This window comes from Diadema setosum, chromosome 7 (assembly GCF_964275005.1).
Source record: "Diadema setosum chromosome 7, eeDiaSeto1, whole genome shotgun sequence".
NCBI classification, from domain to species: Eukaryota; Metazoa; Echinodermata; class Echinoidea; order Diadematoida; family Diadematidae; genus Diadema; species Diadema setosum.
This window is the reverse complement of record NC_092691.1, coordinates 24,783,757-24,809,282: the sequence shown is the minus strand read 5'-3', so window position 1 is coordinate 24,809,282 and position 25,526 is coordinate 24,783,757. Positions and strand designations below refer to the sequence as shown.

Sequence of the window (25,526 nt, the reverse complement as noted above, 5' to 3'; positions counted from 1 at the left end):
AAAAGAAAATAGAGAAAAGAACAAACGTATTTTCTTGCTCCATTTCATCTAATTATATTTTAATTACTTGTACTTTAAAAATAGTGTACACAGCACAGAGAAAGTTAGTCAATTACACATACAAATTTGTCTAGTGTAATGATTTGTAAGTGCACCTGTTACTCAAATGACATCACATAACATTGAACAAGTCATTCACACTGTACTGAAATGCCACTCCAGACTTATGTTCACTTTGACATATAAAATAAAATCAAGCAAAGAGAAAAATAGAAGTTTGTTTTTGTTTTATTTAGACATAAGATCAAAAAGTAACAGCATCTTTAAACATATTTTCACAAAACAATGACACTGGTCATAATCACAGAAGAAAATTAGACAAAGCTATCGTGTCATCGCCTCACAAGTGTCCCATTAACCTTCATACAAAGCCCCAAATTTACACTACTTTTTCTTTCCCTAGTGCACAAAAAAACCCAAAAACAAATCAGAACTTCATCTTTTGCATGCAATTATGGCTGAATTGATATGATTTGGAAATAACCTTGGAAGGGAGAATAGTTTGTAATGACTAAACCATCATTCCACAATTTGCTTTTCCCCCTATTAATAGGGCAGGGCAAAGCAATGCAAGATTTTTGTGTTTGCGACCAGTATCATTATGTTTTTGTAAAAACTTGTTACAATTTCACAAATCTCATTACTTTTTTCCTTTACATCCAAATATTAAATGAAGCCCTCTACCATTCTGTTTATCTGGCTTTGCTCTGCTTTTATTGGAGCCACGGAGCACTACTTTAAACTCCAAATGACACGCAAAATGGTTTCATGCTCTGCTTCATCAATAGCGTAATTTTAAGTGATGAGAATAAATGCTGCCCTCAACCAGCGATGCGTGCCCTCCCGATCCCTACAAGGATAATACTGAACAATGGAGGACATTAATTCTTAATGGCCGATGAAATTACCACTTTGTGGCTTTAAATAGACAAGGGAAGGATGCACTAACATGATAAATATGATGAAATCACTGAGAAATCACTGTAAATTTACTCTCAGTTGACCAATACATAGTTGTAGGACACCATGGTTTGACCATAACTGCCACCACAGCCTAACAAGATTCATTATGCCTAGAGAGGTTCCCCTCCCCTCTTTATCTCATTTCTTCTTATTGGTGCAGCTTACATTACACACAAAAAAGCAGGCAAAACATGAAAACATACTAATGGCTAAGCAAAGCATACACGAGGGGTGAAGCTGATAGAAAAGCGCAATTATAGCACATTTGCTGGATATTTATCGCCTTCACCAAAACACACATGAGCCAGTGGCTGGCTGGCATGGCACAGTCAAACAGGTCTGTAGCAACCGAATCAAGGGATTAAAAAAGATTTTTAAAGACAAATTATCTTACTTTTTTGATGAATCACAACTCTTTTGCTCAAGATTCATGTTTGGACATTCATCAGTTGCTTACATGTGCCGGCAAGACTTTTTTTTCATCAAGTGACTTGATAACATGTCCCTTCTGCGTAGAAGACACACGACTTTTCAAAATTAAGATAATCACAATCTTTGAATAAACTTACAAATATAAACAAGAAGCTGAAGAATTCTGTGACCTGTACCATAGCTCTCTACAATTATCAAAATCCATTCTACCTAGCTTTACAAATTCAAGGTTTACTTTCCTGTTCTATCAGGCATTCTAATAAAGCCATATAGATACTACAATAGGAGATTCAGGCTTATACCAACCTTTAGTAGTTTGCTGGCTAACTTTCATCCACTCCTGTAACCACTTATCCTGAAGAAGTCCACAGCAGCGGACAAAAGCTAGCCAGCAAACTATTAAAGGTTGGTACATGTTTAAGCCTGAATCTCCAAATGTATGATCTCCCCAACTGATGAAAGTTTTCTGCATCAATATATACAGATACTTTGTATCCCTTCCCTGGAACATCTACAGATTATAGCACTCCATGTGAAATATGAATTGTACTGAACACATAATTTTCCCCACAGACCCCTGTGCTGATTTGGCATTCAATATCACTGAAAACTTTGCCGTGACAAGTGCTGTAGTGCAGAAGTGATTAAAAAAGAATTGCAAGGACAATTCCAAGCTGTTGGTAAGAATAGCTTGATTTCAACAGGATATCACACTGAGTTGCATGTAAAGCAGCCAAACTTACTGTGTGACTCGAGCAGATGCTGCTGCATGTGTAATGCAGGCCTACAACATCATGTACTGCATTTCTTGCAAACTGAAGAATGGAAAACATTGGTCTAAAGTTTGACACAGAGAGCCTTCTTGTGATCCACAAGCAATAATGAATAATTTTGATGGCGGCCTTTTTTCATGTATACCAATGATTATCGCCCTCTTACCAACCCATGCAGTGCTCCCTTTTGACCAATGATGAAATATTCAGACCCTGCTTGTGCAATAGTTTTTTGGGTACCCTTCAATGCTGTCACATTGTAATGTGACCAACGTATAGGCTTATCTTATTTACTGGTAACTGGGGGCAGGACTCACAATACACATATCTCAAAGACACTCTACAGGGGCTTGTCTGCTATGACACGGCTACCGTAAGAGTGACCCATGCTACTGGGAATACTTCCACCAGAAAAAGTTTAAAAAATCAATAACTCTTTGGTGATACAGATAAATAACTTGTCCAACTATGTACATTTTTGTAAGGGTAGAGGCTCGTTGATAAAAAGAGGTACCTCATTTACCCCAATGTACTGAAAACTTCCAAGTTAAACTGCCTTTGGCACCTACATTTCTCTTTCTTTCTCTATATCTCCTTTCCCCACTGATGGTGCTGCAGAATTTTGGCATCTCAATGTCAGACGACACTGGAAGCACCATTCAAACTTCACCAAAAATGTAAAATGATGCCATCCAGCCTGACCAAAACACTGTTTCTAGAACATTCTACTTGGCACATTCACTTGTTGTCAATGTTTACTATGTCTTTTTCTTTTTAAAGGTGCAGTAGCTATCTTCTGTGTACTACATACTACTAATATGAGCATTGAAAATATGTGCATTTTTTGTTACACCTGTGGCTGCAGGTTCGAAGTTTGCCATTGGAAGGCATCCTTAGTTCTTCATTACGAAACCTGCATCTCAAACACTACTTCCACAGTTCAGGATCTTCAACATATAATAATCTAACAAAAAAAAAAAGCTGAAAGCTACCTTGAGTAATAACTGCTAGCAATAAGATGGAATGCTATCCTGAATAAACTTACAAAATGCTAATGATTGCAACAGCATTGATTTGATCTGGGTACTGATGTTTTAAGCAGAAATACTAGAAAACAAAAGAGAATAAGCTGCAAATTTCTGTGAAAGTGGCAACGCTTCCTCCAGGCAGATAACCCTCTTCAGGCCATCTCTTCTATCCTCTCATTAATCTCATCGATCTGGTTGGTCAGTTTCCTCCACTGGTCAACCGTCAAGCTGATGCCTAAGAAAGAAAAAAGGACAAGATGAAAGTCATACACTAATGTGACTCAATTTATGCATGCTATGTTTCCTTTCTCATGATCATCTCAATCTGTGATGAAAAGGAAGAAATCTGTCAAGTAAATTATGAACTATTCCACTGCACATTGGGATGTCCCTGCCATCTTATTCTTTCACTATAATAATTCTATAAGTATGGTCCATCACTTACATCTAAATAAGGTTCGATGACTTTGACATTTGACCCTTACAGTTGTATCTCAACCCCAATTCTTTATATAATTCCTGTATCACTTCTAAGCCTAAAATAAGCAATGCACAGTTCAATTAGATAGTCCTGGGTAGAGTTATTGCTTTAAAAATGACACTCTTGTTTAATGACTTTTGGCCTTGACCATTCCCTGTCATTTCATCAGAATAATCATATTCCTTTTTTTTCTATCCTTCCTACTAAAAGATATTACCACAGAACTTTCTTGGCTGAAGTTATGGCTGAATACGGCATTTTCAGCCCATATATGTAAACTATGAAATCAGATTTTTTTTTTTCTGTCACCCCTGTGATTTTATCTAGCTCTTCATTTTTGTCCTGTCCTTTCAAATTATAGAGCCATTTGATGTTGCTAGATGATATCAAGGGTGGAAAAAGCATCTTTAACCAAACGTTTAGTAACCTTTGACTGTTGACCTATTGGTGGTTTGCCCAAAATCTAATTAGTACACCTGCTTTCCATGTAGCATACTTGGGCTAAATCCAAACTGTTTTCCATAAATCAGGTACACAAACACTAGGGGGAAATGAATAGATAGAGCTTCAAATATGATGCCTTTATCTCTGCAGGATGCTGAGGTATAAGTACAGGAAGTCACCCCTGTAAATTATCATTCTAACATTCACAAGATATTTTTTCACCTACATGGAGAAAACCACGTAATGCCAGAACAAAAATTTTGTTTCAGTTCTGCTTCAGTAAATTGTTAAAACTGCAAAAGGTTTTCACTTCGGGTTTGCTGCCCTGATTGCTTCATTTCTTTTACAGCAGTCTGCTCACGTACACCCTGTAGATCTATTCACAGTTTATTTTTGACTTTGTCTCCTATAATTACACCCTGGATACCAACATTTTCAAATCATAATCAGGGAGACTTGCAAAAAGCTGCCAGGGAGACACTTGTGCACTACATGCATCTCAGTAGGCAAAACCAATTCCCAAATCAGTGGGGTTTTAATTTTTCTTGTTTTTAAGATGTCGAAAGATACAGTGGTCTCCTGCGATAATGAAGTCCTCGGAACTGGCAGTTTTCTTTCGTTATATCGAAATTTCATTATAACTGAACAAATAAACAATAAAAAACATAAAGAGGATAATGTCAGGGCCTGAATTCTTATTTCGTTGTAAATGGAATTTCATTACAACTGTGTTCTTGATAACAGGAGTGCATTGTATATAAGTTTTTAAGGAAGACTGCTGCAGAGTCTGGGAGAAATTAGCAGCATCGTCATACCTTTCTTCCCTGGTTTAAGATCTCCAATTTCTGGCTCATAGTACTCTCTGATGTCGACCAGTACTTTTCCCCTGAATTCACGGACATTCACAAACCTCTGCCTTGAGAGCTAAATAACAGAGATAAATGGAGATACAAGAAGGAAAAAGTGCAAAACAGAATGAGACAAGCACAGCTGAGGTGACCAAGGATAAAACAAACAAATGACAAACAAGATTAAACAAGAACATCTCAATTCCTTTGCTTTATGCTGGTCTTTAGAAAAAAAAAATTATATCAATAATGTCATCTGGCAAAAAAAAAAAAAAAAAAATTGAATCCCACTAAACATAAGTACAGATTGTGTCACATCAGACTGAAGAGGGCGCCATTGCAGTCTATCATCTGAACCTCATTGGGTCTGACTACTGTAAATCAGCATAGATGCTATGGTTAGGACCCATCACACAGGTCATATGACAGAAAGTGTCAAACCTATTTGTGCCAACCTTAAAGAAGAGGTGGCCTTTATTGACAGGACAGATTCAAGGCAAATGAGATTTCATTACCACAGTCGTATCTGTGGTGATATTTTCAACATATGCTTATTTTAATGCACACACACTCATTGGAGATCTTAGAATGCTTGTGGTCTTGTCATTTAACAAAAAGAAATGAGTTTAAAGAAAACTATTTTATTGTTTTCTCGTTCTTCTCTGTATTTGAATAACATTGTGATTGGTTAAGCAAAGGTCTTTGCGTGAAATTAAAGGACAAGTTCACCAAAATGTGTGGATTGAGTGAAAGCAGCAATATTATAACAGAACACATTGGTGAAAGTTTGAGGAAATTGAAAAATTGGTTCAAAAGTTATGAATTTTTTAAGTTTTTGTGCAGCCATGGCTAAATGCAGAGAATACCACAAGTTTGGATGTCACATAATGAAGAACGGTACAAAGGAAAGTCAACACATTTTCACTTTCCTAGCATAATAAAACTAGAAATGTCGCTATGGCGACTGGTATGCCTCCGCCATAATGCATGATTCTCCTAATAGGTGTATAGTACATGTGGACAATGTGTGATGACAGTTTCACATAACAGGCAAAATATTAAAATGACATGTTTGTCACAATGTGTTGAATGTTCACCTTCCTTGACCTACAATGTAGGTTTAATTGGACAAATGGGAGAGCATACACTTGGGGATTTGAGGACTTTTACTTGACTTTGACCCTTTTATAAGTTTATGCATTGAGTAATTTTCAAGGTATGGAGGAAAAAGTGCAATTTCTGTATTGAATATTAAATTTCTACCATTTTCTCATGGCCTTTGACTCTTGACCTTTGACCCTAAAATCCATAAGAGAATCACTGTCAGGCAGAACATGCATAATTGTGTACTAAGTTTCAAGATAACTTGAGCCACTTCCAAGATGGAGGAAGAAACACTTTCACTTGATCTTTGACCTTGACCTTTGACCCCTGACCTTTGAACCAATGACCCCAAATCCCTAGATAATCACTGCCAGTCAGTACATGCATATATACTATGTTCCATGAAGATACCTTGAACCATTTCCAAAATATGCAGAAGAAAAGTGAAATTTTAACATTTTCACTTGACCTTTGACCTCATGACCTGAAACTCTGACCAGAGAATCCTAATTGGGTAGTACTTGTATACACTAAGTTTCAAGACAATATCTCCAGGCATTGCATAGACATGGAGGAAATAGTGAAATTTTGAGCATTTGACCTTGACCTTTGACCTTTAGCATGTGCACCCCTAAAGTTGATAGGCACAACTTCATCCCCTCATACACATACAACATGCCAAGTTTCATTAGGATACCTTAAAAGGTTTTTTTAGTTTCGCTGTCCACAAAATTTGATTACGGACGGACGGACGGACAACCCGAAAACATAATGCCTCCGGCACCACTTTGTGGCGGAAGCATAAAAATTTTTTTAAAAATGGCACGATTGCAGAACAGGCCCACGTGGTTTGATTTTTAATTCTTTTCTTTCATAGTGTGTGTGCACACACGCTTGTCCAGGTGCACTTGCATGCGTGCAGAGTGTGTGTGAGTGTACATGTAACAGCCTGCGTTTGACTTCCTTTTAGTTTTGGGGAACCTACTCTCACAAGTATCTGCTTCTATGTAGGTTTCCACTACACCCAATTTTATTCATTCGTCATGAAGGCAATATGCTTGAGAATGATTTAAATTGATTTTGTGTCATGTAATTTTTTTTTTCTGTAAATACTGAACTTATAATTTATGTGTTACTTTACATCTTAATGGATGGATGTTGTAAATACAACACTATATGATTTGTGTGGAAACTTAATAAATGAAATGAAATGAAATTAAATAATAAAAGAGCACTTGACTTGCCTCCTTCAGAAAGCAGGGGGAATAATATTACCCTAACATATGTCAGTAACAAGCAAAAGGGATGTGTACTTTTCATAAAATATGAAATATTGTGGAATTCTTTTAATATTTTCTTCAAATTGTCTTCACATGTGACATCACAAACTGTAGCTGTCTTCTCATCCAGCGATGGTGGTACTGAAACTTTTCATAACGTTTGAATGGATTGTCCGATTTCACAAATGCACAAATGTCGTGTTACAGGCATTACAACTTTGTCCACCTTTTGAACTCCCAATATTCATACTTCAACACAGCTCTTATTTTAGACAAGGCTATAGTCCACCATTGTCCACCTTTTGAACTCCCAATATTCATACTTCCAACACAGTTCTTATTCTAGACAAGGCTAAAGTGGGTTTGTGTGTGTGTGTCCATTCTTTAATAACCATAAACTACTTTGCCAAAACAAATTCTTACTAACATAAAATGCACACCCGCTCCTACACCATGTTTTTTTGTTTTTTTTTTCCCCAGCGAAGTTTCAGTTTTGGTGCGTAATGACGAGGGAATGGTATGTGTATAGCACATATCACACATTACCATGTATGATGTGTGTTATACAGACAAGTGAAAGTAAGAAACATACACTGTATCAGCATACTAACTTAGATGTGTGTTGAATCAATTACTTGTGAAGATGATAGGCCCCTTGCTTCACTGTAAGACAACACTATGACAAGAAACTGCATAACAGCACTATGACAAGAAACTGCATAATAACCTCTAATGATCCAATCATGTCTGATGTGTTTTCATTAATGGCTTATAAAGCATGTTCACTGCATTTGCCTGCTTCTGAATACAAGGTGACCTCTTCCATAATTCGGTGGCAGCTACCTTGAAAAGCATGAACTCTGCAGAATTTAGTGCAAATTGAGTGATTTATTAAGAGGCACTTTGCTTTAGATCTAAAATTCCTTGGAGGGGATGCACCCCATACTGATATCGTACAGACCAGAGGAGGTGAAATCAAGAAGACAGTGTATATCAGTAGGATCTTGAATCTAATACAAAATGTTACTGGTAGGCAATACAGCGATTGGTAAATACTGTATAAGTGGATATTTTCGCGCGACTAATCTTTCGCGCTCAGCGGGGTAAGAAGAGTTAGGCGTGTTTTTAATTCCGCGGAATCAATACCTCAACTACTTCAACATATAGCAGGGGAAAATATTTGCGTGCTTTTATTTTCACACTAGTTTCTGGTTGCGCGAAATGCGCGAAGATTTCAACACCGTGAAAATTTCCACTTTTACAGTAGCTGAAATGTGTTCTCTTCTTAAAAGTCCAGTAGTCAAGTCTTGCAGCTGAATGCAGAATTCTGTGCAATATATTGATTGATATTTCACTTTGCAATATTCTGGGTATAGTAGTAGTATATTCTGGGTATAGTAGTATAGTAGTCATAGAGAATGATATAGTCTCTTTGAAACCTCTGTGGTTACAAATAGTGCTCAGTAATTGTCCCAATCTTCTGATGAGCAGAGGCACAAACTTTACATATTTTATATGAAAGTATTAGCACTATCATACTTTCACAGGTTGCTCTTTCATGTCTATCTGTGAATACACACTGTAGAACAGCTGTGTACACCATCACTTCAGTGCTAGTACACAATCTTATTGTCAGTGCTTGATGTTGTTCCTTTGAATCCTATTCTATATCAACACAATGACATCAAACACTGTCACATATACAATATTAAAATGTGATTTAAATCTGAATCACAGTGTATAACTATTTGCATGATGTGTGTAAAGTATGTAAAATAAAAATATACCTGGCTACCTTTTCAACATCAGATTTAAATATGGAAAATTACCACTCTGTTGAAAATGCATACATTTTTTCACACGATATAACATGGAAGAGAGTGATGCATTTAAAACACTTAAAAACAGGGCAAAGTTCCATTGTACTGTGCAGGGAAATTATCTAGACCTCACTTTCACTCTATAGTTTAGGTGTCACTACATGACATCCCACTGCAGTCATCATTGTGTTTGCGTGCAAGCATGTGTGTGCACATGTGGACTATGGGTCCATGTGTACACTATGTGGAGTATAAGTGTGTGAAAATGTGTGTCTCTCCTTGCCTGGTTCATACAATTCCCTGTATCGGAATACTCTCGATTGAATCCAAAGCAATGGTGTGAAATTTACTGCGGCTTCCTTACAATAATAGGTGCATGTAGAAGCTAGATCGACATTGTGTGAGAGCTCTAGATGTGAAATGGCTAAACTAAGGTACAAAGGTTGTGGGGGGGTGGGGGGAGTCATAGAGTTGGCACAGAAAATCAATCAAAAAAACTCTAGAGATGACTGATGAGCTGCCACGACACACATGGCGGGCAGACTGCCTGACTTATTCGAAATTTGGCTAGGACCTTGCGAAAGCAGGATTACACATTCCACTGCTTTCCTTGATCATCTACAGGTTTATAACAAGCAAGACAGCCCAGTGTATAACGATCAGATACTCACAGAAAACATGCTGGACACATCGTTGTCGTCTGATGAAGCCTTCTTTGCCGGCTTCTTGGCTGGCTTGGCAGCAGCTCCCTTCTTCTGCTTTTTCTGGGTAGGCTAAAGAGAATGTTGGAGACCACAGACTGCAATTAAATGTACATAATCTCTGACAATACTCACCAGAATTATTCAGTATGAAAAGTTTCTCTTTTTTTTTTCTCACAAACTGCCCAGAATAGATTTGGCTTATAAGACACCTTACATTGTTGTAAATTCACTAAACAGTGAACGTAAATCTATCGATGTAATTCCAAAGAATAAAAACATGAAATGATATGGTTACTTCTTTCGATGCTCCATACTCTTAGCAGAGAATTACCGACATCCCACTATTTGCCACATTCTCACTGCATAAAGATTTCATGCTTGGTAATTCTGCATGCTTCAATTCTTCACTACTACATTCGAAGTTAACAATAAGGCTGTTCCTAAAGATGAGAAGCTTGCACATGTCTTGCCCAACATAGCTTCATCTAACGCATACAAAACATTATCCACTGGAATGAAATTCTATGTACTGTCCCCACGAACCTACATACCCTGTAGATTCAGTGGTGGGCACACATGCACACATATGTACCACTCGATTGGTCAGTGCTGACAAGGAGGTTTAAGAGATGGAGTTCCAACTGGCTGTAATTATTCAAACGGTTGTCACTTTTCTATTGATGTACAAAAGAATTCCACAGGTGCATCTGTGCCTTTGGTGACGGGGTTTGATGCCGCCGTCTTGCTGAGCAATCTGAAGATTAATTTTGAACGTTAACTTAATGTTGGCTATATTTTGCTTGTTTATCTATTAAATGAAACGAAATCTCCCTTAATTTCATTTCCACATCCTGATAAAATGCATTTACAAAATGCAGGAACGATACATACACAGTAGGACATTGCAACAATACAAGAAAAATAAGTCCAACTTACAAGGATTTTACAACAGACAAACACAACATAAAAGCAGCTATTTCAGTTTGTGGGGGGATCAACATTAAAGGGGAAGGCTAGTAACTGATCAGTGGGAATCAGTGGAAATGCTGGGAAATGATTGTTCCAATCATTATGGGATTCATTCAAGAGTTCATTTTATATCTATTGTTGTCTGAAAATGATTTGCTTCAGAACGGTTTCATATTCAAGTAATGTGCAGATTAATGCTCCGTCACTGACCAGGGACGCTAACCTGGAAGCATTAAACTGCACATTACTTGAATATGAAACCGTTCTGAAGCAAATCATTTTCACACAACAATAGATATACAATGAACTCTTGAATGAATCCCATTGGAACAATCATCTCCCAGCATTTCCACTGATTCCCACTGATCAGTTACTAGCCTTCCCCTTTAATGATAAAGCTCATTAAACAAAGGCCAATCTCTTCAAGAAATATGTGCAAATGTGTAAATCAGAGCTGTATCATGTGAAAGTGTTTAAAACTGTACCCTCCCAGAAAGCCGGTTTTATCATTTTTCCACTTAATTCCTCAAAATAAAACTGATATGGAATAATCTTCGAGTATAATTCTATATTAATAGATATATCAGATTAGTGGCCGGGCACGGCCAGTTGAGTAATTTTCATTTTCATTTCATCTTTTTTGCACAATTTCTATTTGCGCATCGCCGTGTCTTCACCATTATATACCACCTATCTTTTATAAGTAGGGGTGGCGAAAAGTAATTACCATCACAAAGACATATTTTCGTTAGAAAGTGACTGATGATTATGCAATGAGACATGAGTCAATTGTCTTCCTATCTGCGCGGCAGATCCAGTTTGCCACATGCTTCAAATACTTTCGAGTGGCGGCATCAAACGTGACTTCAAAGGAAATATGACAGTTGTGACTCCACTCTCTTGAACCTCCTTGGTGCTGATGACTGCTCCAGTGGTTCAGATTCTTCTTTTTTTTTAATCTTCAGGATTGTCTTTACTGGGAATTATACAATACCAATACTTAAGCAGAATATTTTTGCGGCATGATACTTTCATGAATTGCAGCTGACAGTCTATTTTTGTGGCATGAAATTTTCATGAACTGCCACTGGTATTCAGTGTATATATTGTACACAAGAACTTTTGTGTGCATTTTGATTTCACGAATCTTGATGGCTTTTGTGAAATTTGCAAAATTAAAATGCACACCAACATTTCTGGCTTTACAGTGCCACACAAGGTCCATGATGTGATTGCTTAATTAAGCTACTGTATACGCCATATATTTCGCGAGTCTAAATTTTCGTGAATCAGGAATTCCCGACGATTTCGCGAGCGGTTAAATTCGCGATGGTGGAGTCCTGTACTGAACGGAGAAATGTACATGCATACGTCATATTCACATCGGGATCAGAGTCAATATTTTCGTGTGTCTTTAATTTTGCGAATAGCACCCGACTCGCAAAATTCGCGAAAATAAAAAACTCGCGAAATATTCGGCGTATAAAGTAATTGGCTGACCTGAAAATCGTTTGCATACAAAGTCAAGCAACACGTGCATGTGCTAGTACTGTAGGCCTACCTACCTACAGGAGGTCGAGTCCCCAGTGTGTGTGCAACATTCTCTATACCCACATGATCAAACTCTCAACTACTGTACCAAACACAGTTGTAGTCTTATAGTGGGGGACATTTCTGGAAGTCTTGCCAATAATATGAATGCATTATTGTCTTAATAGTTTAATTTTATTAGTTATGAATTTTTAAAGCATCTGCGCAGTGTTGAATGAGGAGACTACTACAGTGTATGATGTCACTTACATACAACGGTATAAGGAAAATAAGAAGAGAATTTCACAAAACTTTGTTTTTTTAATAAAGTGCACATTTCTTCGACTCGTTACTGACGTATGTTAAGGGAAATATCATTCCCCTTGCCTTCTGAAAGAGAGAAATCGAGTGTTCTTTTTTATGCAAGAAAAGTGAAAATATGTTGAATTTTCTTTATACTTTCTTTATATCAGCCGTGACTGAGTAGAAACTTTATAAAGTCATAACTTTTGAACGGATTGTCCGATTTTCCTCAAACTCTCAGTGATGTGCTCTACTTATTAATATTGCTGCATTCACTCAACCCACATGTTTATGAAGGTGAACTTGTCCTTTAACGAGAGGCCACCGAACAAGGATTACTGACCCCAATATCATCACATCAACTGAGATTACAGAAAAGCCATGATGCGTGTGCATATACATATCATTGAAATCTAATAATGTAAATGCTAGACAGAAAGATCCGTCTGTCTGGAGGAGTCTTTTATTTTTTTGACGTTATCGCTCTTCTCCGTTTAAGAGGGGATCCGTGAAGCCAGACGCAGTCTCCGCGGAACATTTCCCCCGACGACCAGATACAGACCGATCTTTCGGTCAAATCATATGCATGCCTCTGCATCTGGCTTTACATTTAACATCAGAGAGATCTGCTCAATTTCACTTTTTACGCATCATCACACAAACTGCAAGCGTTTTACACTGAACTGCATATTCTGTCAATGGTCTCGTGTTTATTGTATTCTTCACTCATTTCATCCTTTTTCTGCTTCATTAGGGAATGACCGAGGAGAAGAAGAAAAATAAGTAAACTTAACAGTAACTCCTTGGCACCTTGCAGTGTTGGAAGAAAGAGCTAGCTGCTAACGTTAGAGCCTAGAGCATTCTTTCAATGTAGTATTGCATTATTGCAATGAGCAAGGTGAGGGCAATGTTGAGACAGACAGGAAACACTTGACAATTGAGAGGTCAGAACACCGTTCCAGGCTTGACAAATCATGCTTATTAACATCATAATTTTAATGCAGACGAACACAAAATTTACCTCGTCAGAGTCTGAACCGCTGGAAAGGGCCTCCTTGGTCTTGTATTTCGGCATGATTGTGTGCTGGTACGTTAGCTTTCGGAGACTTGTTCAGGCACAGATGATGGTAGACGTTTTTGAGTGCTATAATAGCCACGTATGTGTACAACTGTACCACTACTGTGTGTATAATATGTATGTGCGTGCTGTGTGCACGGGCATGAATGGTGGTGTACGTGCACAGCTCCGTGCTCCTTCACTTGCAGCTAAACACGTGGGCTTCTCTCGGCGATCAGCCCGCGAACAAAGCGGGGAATTCCCGCCTCGGAAGCACATGAAGCAATGCTTGCTTACTGTGGCGTCGATGCCAAAAAGGATGCGAGAGCCTGCCATTTTGGTTGCTGGATTTGGTACGCATTTTTTGCACATGCTTTATTACAATTGTGTAAACACTTGAAATTTGAGCGGGTGTCTGAAACTGTTTTCAATGGTGTCGCCATTGGGAGACTTGGCCAAGCGCCGGGGCCAAGCGACACTATCGACACCAATTAATATTTTCTATGCAATGGAATGTGGAATGCTATAATTTTATAAATCTTTCATTCAGAATTGATTCGAAAACTGGAACTAAGTGAGAATATCTTTATCATTGCCTGTAGGCCTAAATGAGCACTTATAGATTATAATGTGAATTCTGCTGTGAAATTGTGACTAAGAATGCAACGAGCGGCAATGGTAATAATGGTAATAATGGGTGTGTACAGTTCTGGTCGAGGTGGGGATCTATAACGTTTTGCGAGATATTCACAAACCATTCTATGAGATGTCAAAGAGCATGCAGTTCTCAGGGGTATCAAAAGTTTATTCGATGAAAATCGGTTTTGAAATGGCTGAAATATCCAAAAACAAGTTGAAACAAAGAGATCCTAATAAAGTTGTGGCATGTCGCCTTTTATTATTAGCACTTTTTTGGATATCTCAGTCATTTGAAAACCAATTTTCATCAAATAAACGTTGAATCCTTCTTAGAATTACATGCTCTTTCATATTTCATAAGAGGTTTTTCATTATCTCACTTAGGAATGTTCAAAACATGAATCCCCACCTCAACCAGTACTGTACAGTCCCTTTAATGACAACAATAATGATAACGATTATGATAACAATAAGGATAATAATAATAAAAAAAAATTATGATAATGTCAATGAAAATAATAGTAATAATAATAACGATAATAATAATAATAATGATAATAATAATAACAATAATAATAAGATGATGATGATGATGAAAGTAGAAGGAGGAGGCCAGGGAGGAATGAAGTTAGGCCTACTAAAATTCAAAAAAAAAAGAAGAACATGTAACTATGAAGAATAATAAAGCGTTTATAAGGGGGGGGGGGTGGTTAGGCCTAATGGTTAATAGGCCCTATACCTTTGTGAAATTCTTCTGCATCGTGTATAAAAACATGGAGGGAACGAACAAGAAATACATTCTCAAGAAAGAAAGGTCTGCAATACTTAGATGAAAAACGAAACTTAACTCATTTCACGACCGTCAATGGACAAATAATATGATATATGGAGTTTTGCTATATCACGAGTAGGCCTACTTATAAGCATGCAGAGAGGTCACCTCCCCAACTAAGCCATGCATGTGCTACGTAAAATGGAGCATAATTTAGATCTCAGCCACATCGAAAACAATGTCTTTTACTTTTCCTATTATACTCACGAATGTTAATGTGTGTGAGGAGGTCCTATGAACGTGAACACGGATAAGTTCATATTACCACACAACACATAGAGGTTAGCAATATTGTGCGTACACGTAATTTACAGATTTTTTGCACTGTAAAAAGTAAATTAGAATTACCATCATTAATAATGCCAGAATTATTTCCGGCAATTTAGAACCTGTGCGATACTCATATTGTACTCATATTGTCAGCACACCCAACCCAAAACGGAGAGAAAATGGTAATTATTACAGATATAGCCTTATAATACACGATATGGGGCCTGTATACATTATTACAAACACCAAATCAACAACCGAAGTAGATGATGGATGGATTTTTGCACTGTCGAGGAATCGACGTTATACAAAATACATAAAATTATTAAATCATACAAATACTCGATATTGCAAAAAGTATACTCGGTCATGCACAATAATATGCATTCAAAATGCGTTCGTTGTATAATATTTCATTATTGGACTATGAGAAACGCACTACTTTTTTGTCGTGCTTGTTATTTAATTCAGTAAGATTTTATGGTTGATACGAGATTGTGCAAAACTGCCCATATGATAAAAACATACAGACTGGACGACAGACCCACAGATAGGCCTAAATACATATAAGTCAATAGATATATTGATAAATGTCAACATCCGTTGTTGGTCAGACTAAGATAACCAAGATACGTTGTTGCATTTTAAGAGCTACACGGGACATCGTGTCATTTGGATATATAGCAGTTGTTATCCAACGCCCATCCTTAGTAAGAAAATCAATTTGAATGTATAGCCCTACCATTTTTGCAATTAGTATAGCGTTTACTATGGTTGATGATGATAATGATCATAATCATTTTATATCGTTATCATACTATAATTATAACTGATCATAATTATAATTGTTATTATTATTTGAATAGCCCTATACCATTTTTGCAATTTAGCGATTACTATGGTTGATGATAATGATCATAATTATTTTATATCGTTATCATATACTATAATTATAATTGTTGTTATTATTATTTGAATAGCCCTATACCATTTTTGCAATTTAGCGATTACTCGATTATGGCTGATGATGATCATAATCACAATTGTCATAATCATTATTATTATTATTATTACTGAATTGTTATGTATTGTTATCGTTGTTATTTCATTATCATTTCCATTATCATCAACGCACCACTTACAGCAGTGTAGGCCCTATAGCATGCATTAACTTCATAGTGTCTGAAGTCCATTCAAACCAGCGTATAAGAGCTAAAAGAAACATTTAACAATCATGTGACCGAATAGCCAGGGTGGCACTCGGGGAATATTGAATGTGAATTTTGATTTCACTATATAGCTGGTTATACCTAGTTCACACCGACGCCGAATTGATGGCGAATTAAATCGGCGAGCAAAGCGGCGGCAAAGCGTAACAAAGCTTAATTAAACCGTAAAGACCGTAGAGCGTGAGAAAGCTTTGAACAATTCGGGACATTCGGCAAGAGCGCCAAAAAATGTTAAACTGTTTAAAAATTTGAGGCGATCTGTCACGAATTGCGTAAAGCGGGGAGAGCGTATTAAAGCTTATCAAAGCGTCACAAAGCTTATCAAAGTTTTGCTCAAAGCGTAGGAAAGCTTAACAGGGACACCCTGTATAAAACATAATAAAATAGAAAAGGCAATTGAATAAAAAATAAATAGAAAAACTCTGTGGAAAACTTAGTATTCTGAGTTCTTCACAAAGTTTTTTTTTTCTATTTATTTTTTTGAATTATATTTCATTTTTTAATATTATACTGTTTTATATTTTTTCCTTTGTTTTATTTTCTTTGTTACAATAAGGGTTATTTATCTCACATATGAAATTGATTTTCTTACTAATCTTTTCAATTAGTAAGAAAATCAATTTGTAATAATAATTTGTAATAATCAATTTAACAAAAAATTGCCTATTTTAAAGATCTTTTATCACACACATCTAAATTTCAAATTCTACAACTTGATTTCTTTAAATTTTCACTCCTGATTTACAATAGTAGTATTATCTGATTTTTCATGGGGAAAAATCAATAAAGTCTGTATTTATATTATTTACAAGCAGATGAAATACATAACAACAACAATAACATCAATAATAATAATAATAATAATAATAGTAACATCTTCACAAGTACACATAATACAAAAATTATTTCAAACTTATATTAAAAATAAACAAAGTGTGCATATGGGAGAAAGTTCTTATTTCCAGACACACAAGTCTTTATCTTCATCATCTGCTTCTGACGATATCTGAGCCACTCCTTTCTTAACTCAATCAGGAAATACCAGCCCAGCCATCCTTTGTTGCCAGTCAACAGCACCCACTGGAGAGACGAAGTATTCTCTGAGATGATCTCGCTGATGTCTGGCATCCACAGTGGCGAGGTTCCCCCTTGCAGGTGGTTGCGGAACATCTTCCCAGTGAGGTCCTTCTCTCCAGGCCCCTGGTACGAAGTTGTGCTCTTCATCTTCGTGGTCCACCTCATTGGCTGCCAGCGCCACCCTCTTCCTCAGCAGGTTGTGGAGCACCACAGCAGTCTCCATCAAATCTCTGACGTTTTCTATCTTCTGTTCCAGTGTTCCCAACAGGCACCGGAATCTGTTGGCCAAGATGCCAAAGGCATTCTCCACCACTCTTCTCCCCCTTGAGATCCTGTAGTTGCGGATCCTCTGTTCATCTGTCATCCCTCTTCTATACTGTATGGCTTCATCGTGTAGCTCTTCAGGGCAAAAGCATCGTCACCCAGGATGAAGTAGGGAATATCAGGCTGATTTTCTCCAGGGAGAGGGCATGGTGGGGGCAGCCCTATGGACCCATCTTCTAGGCATTCGAAGAGCTAAGTCTGTGGATATCTGGGAGTCAGACATGTGTCCTTTACCTCCCAGCTCAATCCAGATGAACTTGTACTCTGCATCTAAGACCAATGCCAGCAGTGGTATGGAAAAGAACCCCTTGTAGTTGTGGTAGAGACTGCCTGTGTTTGCTGGCTTCTTGATGGCTATGTGCTTTCCATCCAAGGTACCAATTGCATGGGGGACATTCCATATCTGTTCAAACTGCTGGGCAAGGGTGCTTCATGCTTCAGGGGTAGTAGGTATGTTGAAGACCTCATCTTTATACGCCTCTACAATGGCCCTGCACACTTCTGGAATCATCTCTGATAATGGTTGAGATACCACATCTGAAACCATATGCCAGTGATCTGTAGTTGTTGTCCCCAGTGGCCAGATGTCTCAAGGTGATTGCCAGTTTGAGGCCAGCTGACAAAGGGTGCCTGCGGAATGTAGTTAGTCTCTTGCTTCTGGATGACTGGTGCCATTCTCTCCAGGATCTCATCGAACACCTAGGGGTCACTCTGGTGAAGTTTCTAAAGGCAACAGGGTCCTCTAATCTCAGTTGTGTGTCAAGGAGGCTAGTGTGCTGGCCGTACTGCTGTCTTCTTTCTTCAGTGAGCCATGGCCTGGTCCAGCAGCTCCTGATGAATGGTCTTCTCCCTCCTGCTGGTAGTTCACCCCCCTCTTGTCTTTGCTGTTCTTCCTCTCTCTCCTCCGCCTCGAGGGCTAGGATGTAGTTATAGAGCAGGGAGACAAAGGTCATGTCTACTTCATAAGATGGTTCATACTCTGGTATATCTTGAACTTCCATATCTTGTTCTTCTGCCAAAGATGCAATGATTTCGTCTATCTGCTGCATCTTTATAATGCTCTGGATCAGAGGCGGGATGCAATCGGGATCTCGAAATTTTCCATTGCGTAACAATCTATCAATGCACACGAGAGCTTGATAATCGTATCAGAGCGTTATTCAAAGCGTGATAAGCGCATCAAAGCTTATCAAAGAGTATAAAGCATATTACTCAAAGCGTGATTTAAAGCGTAACAAATCCTGATCAATCGGCATCAAAGCGTGAGAAGCCGTAGCGATTCGGGAAATAATTAATAGTCTTGTCGCCCAAAACGGGAACGAACTTCGTATCAGAGCTTATCAGAGCATAACATATCTGAGGAGATCGTGAGATTTTTTGAAAAGTAAACAAAAATGACGCCGAATTGATCGCCGATTTAAAGCGCGACATTCGGCGTCGGTGTGAACATAGCTTTAATGCACACGCATGTCTTCTGAATGCGAAGTCAAACGGAACTTTACTTCATACAGAAAGTTGGTATAAGGAAGCCCCAACGTCCATACTGTATTTCTGTTAAAATGTATGCATGTTCGTATTATATGTACATATAAGGACCTACGTATGTATAGGCACCTATATGTATCACTATAATATCCAATACGAGCGTCTCTGAGATTTATATCTTTAGCTCATCTGTTTCGTAATTCACTCATTCATTTATTCATTCAAGCCTCTCTTTTTTTTTTTCTATCAATAACAATTTTCGGTGAGATCTGTATTCATCACTTGAGATAAAACTATTTTTGGGTATACTATATAAATGATGGTAACTATAATAATAGCAGACAGGATTGAAGTTGCAGTCTTTAGGCAGCAAAAAACAAAAACAAAAACAATAGGCCTATACATAAAGTGAAATAACATTACCGCTTAACCCACGGCCGGATACATTTATTTTTTCTATCATAGTGGCTATTACGTATAAATAGTGATGCAAGCAGATCACTTATATTTCATGGCATACAGTGCACTCCCGTTATAACGAACACTATTATAACGAAATTTATGTTACAACGAATTAAGTAAAAATTCAGGCCGCAACATTATCTGCTCTATATATTTATTATTAATTCATTAAATGTTTGGTTACATCGAAATTTCGATAAATAACGAAAGAAAACTGCCGGTTCCGAGGACTTCGTGACGGGTGTCCACTGTTACTAGTATGCGTAGAAACATGCTCGTTTATTAAATAAGTAACTCTAGGCGTTTTCATCGGAGCACTATATACTCGCAGTCAACTCTGTGCATGAGTTACTGTCATAACTAGCTTGAAGAGTGATCACAGAAGTGTTCCAGCAGCTGAGCTCTCAGATATTTATTGTCTATAGTTCAATTCAATTTTTCAATTCAATTCAATTCAATTTCTTTATTTCCATCGAACACTTGAAGGCAGCAACATAAATATACAAGCTAAAAGTAAAGAAATTTACACACTATAAAGAATAGTTAACTAAATGTATGTTAGAATAATGTTTATCAAAACAAACACTGCATATACTATGAAATATGTAAACTAGTGAAAAAGAGATGGAAAAGAGTGATCCACCAAAAAGCACAGACTGAGCTTGTAGACGTGGATCCCTCGGTAAACAATATCTGTATGTAACATAATATACAGAATAAAAGTCACGTTGGATAAAACATTAGTTAACTGTTTATGATAAAAAGCATATTGTCAATAACAGTACTTTAATATACGAATTCAACATCAATATTGCGGCACAGACCTTGAGCCGCGTGTACCACGTATAACAGAAAAAAGAACAGGCAGAAGGGGGAGAAGCAAAGAAGAACTCTCAGGCAGAAAAGAAGGGAAGAAAAGAACTCTCTTATATTAAATTTCTGAAGTTGGAAATCAATCTACAGTAGACTGAAGATTTTGGCAAGGGACCAATCCAAAATTAGATCGAGAAAAAGATTGATTTCTAAATCTATTAGATCAAATCTATTAGATTGAGATTTTCAATCTAATTTTGAATTGGTCCCTCATCTCAATCTAAGGAATTTAGAGAGGAGAAGAAGAAAAGGAGAAAAAGAGAGTTCGGTGAGCTTGGTACAGGTGCGCTATTTCACCATGCAGAGTACAGAAGGGTTAATTCGCTTGCCTGTGTGGCTTTTCTTCTCCCGTCGTTTGGCTTCAAAATAGCAGAAATTCAACGTAGACCCTTCGTGTAGAGATCGGTGCATGCGTGTTTTGGGCACCCGTCCCGCTTCATCATGAATATTCATCATCTACATGTATCCGTAATAACCGTGGAAATACATGATTTTTACATTTCCCGGCAGCGATTTTTTTTTCCGTAACCCTAACGCGTCGAAATTGCCAATTGTGTCACTTGAGCAAAGACTATCAGTGTACTTGGCTGGTTTTGTACGCATGCGCTTGGACTTGTTACTGTACTGCTGTACAGTATGTACACATATACCAGTGGCATGGTCGTCTGCTAACACAGAATCAGATTCGAATGTGAATGGCACGCCCTTCAAACATAACAACGGGTTTGTGTGTAGGTGTGTGTGTGTGTGTGTGTGTGCGTATGTGTGTGCGTGTGTGTGTGTGTATGTGTGTGTGTGTGTGTGTTTACAAAAGAAGGTGATTCAGCAGCACAAGTGTGTGCGTAAGGCAGATATGGATTGGCTTGAAGTTACTAAGTAATCAGAAAGCATTTTCTGAGATATTCATGCAGAATTCTATGTCAAGTAATACGCTACACATGGTTATACACACTGTAGGCCTATATTGTACTGTGTGTAAGAAAAATACGATTTAGAAGCACAAGAGATAAGAATTCAGCTGCTTATTTTTGTTCAAATTAATTTCATTGTAAACATGGGCCTGATATCGATGAAATTCTAATGAAGAATATCATTTTTTAAAGTTTTTTTTTGTGTGTGTGTGTGTGTATCATTCTGTTCGCACTGCAAGTACACACTCAACAGTAACACGTTCCCATTAATCGAAGTTCCAGAGGAAAATGAGAAGTGAGGACACAAGTCGTACATGGTAAATTGGAGCTTTATTCGAAGACGTTTCACATGAGCAAGCCATTTAGCAAGTACAGTATATCATTTTACAAAACTCGGCACTCGGTATATCGTGTACAACATAAGCAGGGAGGTGACTCACCTTGCTGGTATATTAGCAGGGAGGTGAGACTAAAATTCTCTCACCTCCCTGGTACACGGGAGGGTGCCTTTTTCAAGCTAAGTTACAAATCACTGGTCACTTTCACTGACAGCGATCACTTGTGTTCAGATTATTTATGGGCTGCCTTACGCGGCAGCCTCAAAAGTGGAGTGAGCGTCAGGTGGTGTCCGTTGACAAGCCACGAATGATTTTTTTTTTTTTTTTTTTTTTTGGGGGGGGGGGTAGGATAATAGTGCTGATTGATATAATGATGTATACATGGGCCGTGAGGTAAAAGAAATTTAATTTCAATTCAATTCAATTCGATTTTATTGTCCGTTTCTGGAAATTTGTTTTGTTAGCATGCATACAAGTTACATCGATACATACAATATACAGAGCACACGTTTAACATGGAAACATAGACATGATAAACACACAAGAGATATACAGCAATAAAATGTCAATGTCATTGTCAGAAATATATAACATTAAAGAAATATTGATCTGTATAAATCAACGTTGTGTTGGGTGTGGTGTGCATTAACATACACAAGTGTGTAAATATGTATCAGATTTATAATAACTATATAAAACTTTTAAACAATATAAATTAATACATATTTACGTCTAAATAAGTGATTGTATATATAAAAATCTCGAAGGTTATTTACGTGCGTGTGTGTGCGTGTATATGTGTATACGTGTGTGAACGTACAAAAATGTAAGTCTATGTTTTTTGACAAAACCGTATAAATTACATCCATACGATTGTTCTTTTGTTTTTGTTTTAGAACAGCTGAGATAGTGTATATGATATACTCTCTTAAAAAAATCGAGTGAAAATTTTCACTCTAAAAAGAGTGAATACAAAAAAGAGTGAATTTCGAGTGAAATTGGAGTGAATTTTGAGTGAAAATGCTCATTTTCACTCATTTTAGAGTGACGTCAGGGATCACTCGGGAGTGATCCCTGACGTCACTCTAAAATGAGTGAAAATGAGCATTTTCACTCAAAATTCACTCCAATTTCACTCGAAATTCACTCTTTTTTGTATTCACTCTTTTTAGAGTGAAAATTTTCACTCGATTTTTTTAGAGAGTAGTAATTTGCTAGTCAACTGTTAGGATGGCGTTAACAGCTGTCTGTGAAGGGTTCGTGTATAGGATCGCACTTGTATAACATAAAAAAATCTACGGTTTAAAGATGTTAAAAGAAATGACAGTATTCAAAGAAGCATTGTGCCAACATCCATGTGACGTTTACATGAATGGTTAGTCCAGCGTGGCACGACATAACTACGTGCATGTATAAGGTTGAGCCAACATTGGTTCGAAACCAAGATGTGCTCCACTAGGAATTAATCACCTACACAGTGTTCAAATATTCATTCTGCCCCCCTACCCCGCAGAAAAGTGGTGTTTTGATGTGCTCGTCACTTAATTTATGAAGAGTATTTTGATGATTTTCTCATTCGTAGGCATTTGTAAAGATATAATTGAGAAATTTATTTGAAATGTATTTTCCATGATGTTTTGATGAAGTAATAGAACTGATGTCACAGAGGTTATTTGTAAAATATTTGGAGTGATTACTAAAGAGGATGAATTTAAAATGGAATACAAACATGTATTCTAAAGGTTCTGTTTACCGTTGAGAACAGTGATTTAAAAAATGTTCAAGATATCACTTTTGATGCATGTGTAGGTCATTCCACATCCCACCATATAAAACGTTTTCAATAAAGCATGAAATATAAGGAGATATCACTATTTTTCTCACTAAACCATAACTGTAGACGGTTTAATCTGGAAACATTTTTATCGTAACTATTGTACACATTTTGTATATCTAAAAATACATAACATCGATGATAATGGTTCAAATATTTACATTGGTTGTTTTTATCCCTAACGCACATTTAAGAACTACTTTGAAGCACCGATGCTGGGTTTTTGTTTCATATGCAAAAGGTAAATGATGCCTTTACGTTAGAATATGAAATTTTGAATACATGTACTTTCTTTTCTATTCTCTTGTATAGGAAGTCGCTGGAAACGTCATAGATTGCCTGATTTTCTTGATCGATTATAATTTGTTGAAAATTAGAATGATACCTTTCTTAAGAAAGTTTTCCTCAATCTTTAACCAACAATATGTTCCTATTTGCCAAGGGTTTTTTTTTTTAAAGAAGTTATCTTTAGTTTGGACTTCCCCTTGCTTTAGGTTTCAGACCTGTAAATTCATCTATTTCAACGTTTGACGTTGTATCTCAGATCAGCAAAAGTTGTCGATTTCTACAGCCTGGATGCACTAGGATGCATGCAGAAAATGCACAGAAATTGGTTAGGAAAAACATATATCACTAATACTAAAGTAGTCATATGAGCGGTTGAATTGGCAGAAAGGGATGGAACAAACTTTATGAACATCCCAGCTAGCAGACGGAGGTCAGAAAGACGTCTCAATTTGGTCGCAACTACATGGTCAAAGTTGTCGCAAGTCTGAAAATGACGAGAAAATGGCGTGATTTCAACGTCTCTTTGAAACGAATTTATCACGTCATGTTATGGACCTCCTGATGTGTTACGTCAGTTTTGCGACGTATTTATTACCTAATATTGGTGACATACTGATGACGTAAAATTTACGTCAATTTTGCGACGTAATTTTTACGTCATAAACACGTATTAATGACGCAATCTACGTTGGTTTGCAACGTATTCATAGCGTGATTTAGATGACGTCTTAATACCGTAATATATACTTTGTTTTACAACGCATTTATGACGTCATATGAGCGACGTATTAACGTGAAATTTTCTTCAGTTTTGCGACGTATTTATGACGTCATATTAGCGACGAACTAAGACGTAAAATTCAAGTCAATTTTGTGACGTATTATTCACGTCGTATTTACGACGCATAAGTGAAGTAAAATTACCGTTGCTTTGCAATGCATTTATCACGTCATATTAATGACGTATTATAACGTGAAATTTAGGCTACATTGTTTTGGGACGTATTTATGACGTTATATTAGCGACATGTGAACGTTATGTTCCCGTCAGTTTTACGACGTCTTTGGGACGTCATATAATAAGGCCTACGAATTATAGAGTTTTATAGTTATATCAGTTTTTTTTGCAACGTGTTTATCACATCATATATTGACGTATCATAACGTT

The 25,526-nt window shown here is 37.2% G+C and overlaps 1 protein-coding gene across 1 annotated transcript; it reads right to left on the bottom strand.

Moving 5' to 3' along the window:
* Window positions 1-270: 270 nt before the first annotated feature.
* On the bottom strand, window positions 271-13,903 carry LOC140231028 (activated RNA polymerase II transcriptional coactivator p15-like). Its single transcript, XM_072311180.1, has 4 exons — window positions 13,761-13,903; window positions 9,905-10,006; window positions 4,997-5,105; window positions 271-3,491 (listed from the first exon to the last, which is right to left on the bottom strand). Exons 1-4 carry the CDS (start codon window positions 13,812-13,814, stop codon window positions 3,409-3,411), a joined length of 348 nt encoding a protein of 115 aa, XP_072167281.1. The 5' UTR covers window positions 13,815-13,903; the 3' UTR covers window positions 271-3,408.
* Between the last annotated feature and the right edge of the window lie 11,623 nt (window positions 13,904-25,526).